The sequence below is a fragment of the Eurypyga helias genome, unplaced genomic scaffold (assembly GCF_000690775.1).
Source record: "Eurypyga helias isolate BGI_N326 unplaced genomic scaffold, ASM69077v1 scaffold23795, whole genome shotgun sequence".
NCBI classification, from domain to species: domain Eukaryota; kingdom Metazoa; phylum Chordata; class Aves; order Eurypygiformes; family Eurypygidae; genus Eurypyga; species Eurypyga helias.
Window position 1 is genome coordinate 1 of NW_010253696.1, and position 3,343 is coordinate 3,343.

General features: G+C 62.7%; 1 protein-coding gene across 1 annotated transcript; it reads left to right on the forward strand.

Annotated features, from left to right (window-relative positions):
- Positions 1 to 72: 72 nt before the first annotated feature.
- On the forward strand, positions 73 to 1,814 carry LOC104505589 (oocyte zinc finger protein XlCOF19-like; the record flags this gene model as incomplete). The annotated part of the gene is made up of 2 exons (XM_010152758.1): positions 73 to 262; positions 1,039 to 1,814. Coding segments are annotated over 2 exons (966 nt in total), but the record flags the coding sequence as incomplete, so codon positions are not given.
- Positions 1,815 to 3,343: the final 1,529 nt, after the last annotated feature.

Sequence of the window (3,343 nt, forward strand, 5' to 3'; positions counted from 1 at the left end):
CTGGGGGTCCCAGGCACCCAACTACTCCCCCCTTACAGCCCCTGGGTGCCCCTTTTTCCTTGGGTCCCCCAGGTGACGGTGCGTGTGAAGGTGGAGGAGGCGGCCCCGGGGGATGCAGAGGACCCCGAAATGGCCGGGAACCCACCGAGCCCCCCATCGGAGTCACCCCAGCTCCCCCCCAGGGACAGCTGGCGGGAGGAGGGGTCCCGGGGCAAGGCCAAGTTTGTCCCCGAGGAAGAGGAGCATCATGTGCAGGACGCAGGTAACGGGATGAAGGAAAAAGAGCTCCCTCCCCCCCCAAAAAAAGGGGTGATGAAGCTGCTGTAGGAGTGGGGGGACTTGGGGGGGGTGGGATGTCTCCGGCCGCGGATTCGGCCACGTCCGGTCCTCCCCCCGGCCTGGCGTCGCTGCTCTTCCTGGGGGCGGTTTTGTCACGCGGTGGAGGACAAACAAGAGCGAAGGCGGGAAAAGGGTCTGAAATGAGATCCTGGTTCTGGGAAATCCCGTGGGATACCGAGGAAGAGGCAAAAGGTGCGACCTCAGGAAGGATCCAGATGGAGAATCCTGCGGTGGTGCCGCCACAGTGACGCTGGGGCGCGAGGAGGAAGGTTGGAGGAGGATGGGGGTCTTGGAGAGGATGGGTGTCCGTAGAGAGCTCCTGTTCTTCCCGTGTGTCCTCTGGAAACCATGAGCCCCAAGATCTTGTTCCCTTCCATCCAGCTCCTCCTGCGTGGTGAGGCTGGCAACGCCGGCTGAGGGCGTTCCGGTGTTTCTGGGATGGCTGCTGCAGCGTCCCGGGATCCTCACCGAGTCTTCCTGCAGCCGGCTGTGCCGGACGGGCTCCTCTGCTGAGGTGGCCTCGTCTTCATCCCTGTCCCAACGTGGCCCAATGGCCATCTATGGATGGATCGGGGGGTCGCTCCGTGGTGGGAGCTGGACCGTCTCCATCCCAGCTGGAGGCTGAGGGTGGTGGGGTCGGGGGAGGAGAGTGGTGTCCTCCATGGAGGACCAACTCGGCACCTCCTTCCCTCCCAGCAGGTCCCACCACAGCGAGCAGAGACACAGAGGCGTCCGTTTTCCAACGGCAAGACCCCCCACACCCACCCGGCAGCCTCCAGGGTGTCCCGGCAGCCAGAATCCCGGCCCGAAGAGGCACCCACCGGCGACAAGTCCCACGGGATCTCACCACCTTCCAACAGCCCCTTGTCCATGGTCCGCCGGGACCGGTGGAGGACCCCAGGAGGCCGGAGAAGCCCTGGGTGAAGCGGGAGCCATCGGTGCAGGGGAAGGACCGTCCGTACCCCTGCGGCGAGTGTGGCAAGAGCTTCGGCCGGTTGACCCACCTGAAGACCCACCAGCGAACCCACACCGGGGTGAAGCCCTACGCCTGCGGGGCTTGCGGCAAGAGCTTTGGCCACCTCTCCACCCTCACCACCCACCAACGCCTTCACACGGGCGAGCGTCCTTACGCCTGCGGCTCCTGCGGCAAGACCTTCACCAACCCCTCGGACCTCAACAAGCACCAACGGTCCCACACCGGCGAGCGGCCCTACCCCTGCGCCGCCTGCGGCAAGCGCTTCAGCCACCCGTCCAACCTCACCATGCACCAACGGTCGCACACCGAAGAGCGACCCTACCCCTGCGCCGCCTGCGGCAAGAGCTTCAAGTACCTGGCAGACCTGACGGTGCACGAACGCTCGCACACGGGCGAGAGACCCTTCCCCTGTCCCCACTGCGGGAAGAGCTTCAGCAACAAGTCCTCCCTCGCCCGGCACACGCGCATCCACGCCCGGGCGGCTGCCAGGGACAAGTGATGGGGTTTGGCGATGGGGAGGATGAGGAGGGCGGCACCACTTCATCCTGGCAGAGGAGGTGACGATGGGGACCCACCACGGAGGAGGGTTGGGTGGGATGGACCTGGTGGATGTCCCGGGTGGCCGGTGCTGGTTACCTTGCCGGGTGGTGCCACGCGGCTGCTGCGGGTGGACTGGTGATGCCGTATGGGTGAGGATGGTGACCTGGTGCTTGATGTCCCCAACAAACCTGGTGGCTCCAGGACACGTCTCTGTGGTCCCAGAGGAGATCCAGCACGGATGGTGAAATGTTGAGTTCATGACTGATATCCTCCATGAGCCTGATGGCTCCAGGATGTGTTTCCCTGGTCCCAGAGGAGATCCAACACGGATGGTGAGATGTTCAGCTGATGACCGATGTCCTCCATGAGCCTGATGGCTCCAGGATGTGTTTCCCTGGTCCCGGAGGAGATCCAGCATGGATGGTGAGACGCTGAGCTCAGGACTGACGTCCTCCATGAGCCTCGTGGCTCCATGATCCGGCACCCTGGTCCCGGAGGAGATCCAACACGGATGGTGAGACGTTGAGCTCATGACTGACGTCCTCCATGAGCCTGGTGGCTCCAGGATGTGTTTCCCTGGTCCCGGAGGAGATCCAACATGGACGGTGAGACACTGAGCTGATGACTAACATCTTCCATGAGCCTGGTGGCTCTAGGATGCGTCTCCCTGATCCCAGAGGAGATGCAACCCCAGGATGGCTGGGGGTGAGGACAAGCAGATGTCCCCCATGAGCCCGGTGACTCCAGGACAGCATCCCAAAGGAGATGTAACACAGATGGGGATGAAGATGAGCCCAGTGGCTCCTTGGTCCCTCCACCCTAACCCCACTGCCGGGACGCCCCATCTTCCCTTCCAATTGCAACTCACCTGCCCCTCCCCCATTTTTGGTATTTATTCATCACAGCGAGCCCCGTCCCGTCCCCCAGGATGTGTTTCCCTGGTCCTGGAGGAGATCCAGCATGGATGGTGAGACGTTGAGCTCAGGACTGATGTCCTCCATGAGCCTCGTGGCTCCATGATCCGGCACCCTGGTCCCGGAGGAGATCCAACATGGACGGTGAGACACTGAGCTGATGACTAACATCTTCCATGAGCCTGGTGGCTCCAGGATGTGTTTCCCTGGTCCCGGAGGAGATCCAACATGGACGGTGAGACACTGAGCTGATGACTAACATCTTCCATGAGCCTGGTGGCTCTAGGATGCGTCTCCCTGATCCCAGAGGAGATGCAACCCCAGGATGGCTGGGGGTGAGGACAAGCAGATGTCCCCCATGAGCCCGGTGACTCCAGGACAGCATCCCAAAGGAGATGTAACACAGATGGGGATGAAGATGAGCCCAGTGGCTCCTTGGTCCCTCCACCCTAACCCCACTGCCGGGACGCCCCATCTTCCCTTCCAATTGCAACTCACCTGCCCCTCCCCCATTTTTGGTATTTATTCATCACAGCGAGCCCCGTCCCGTCCCACCAACCCCCAGCCCCGCGCG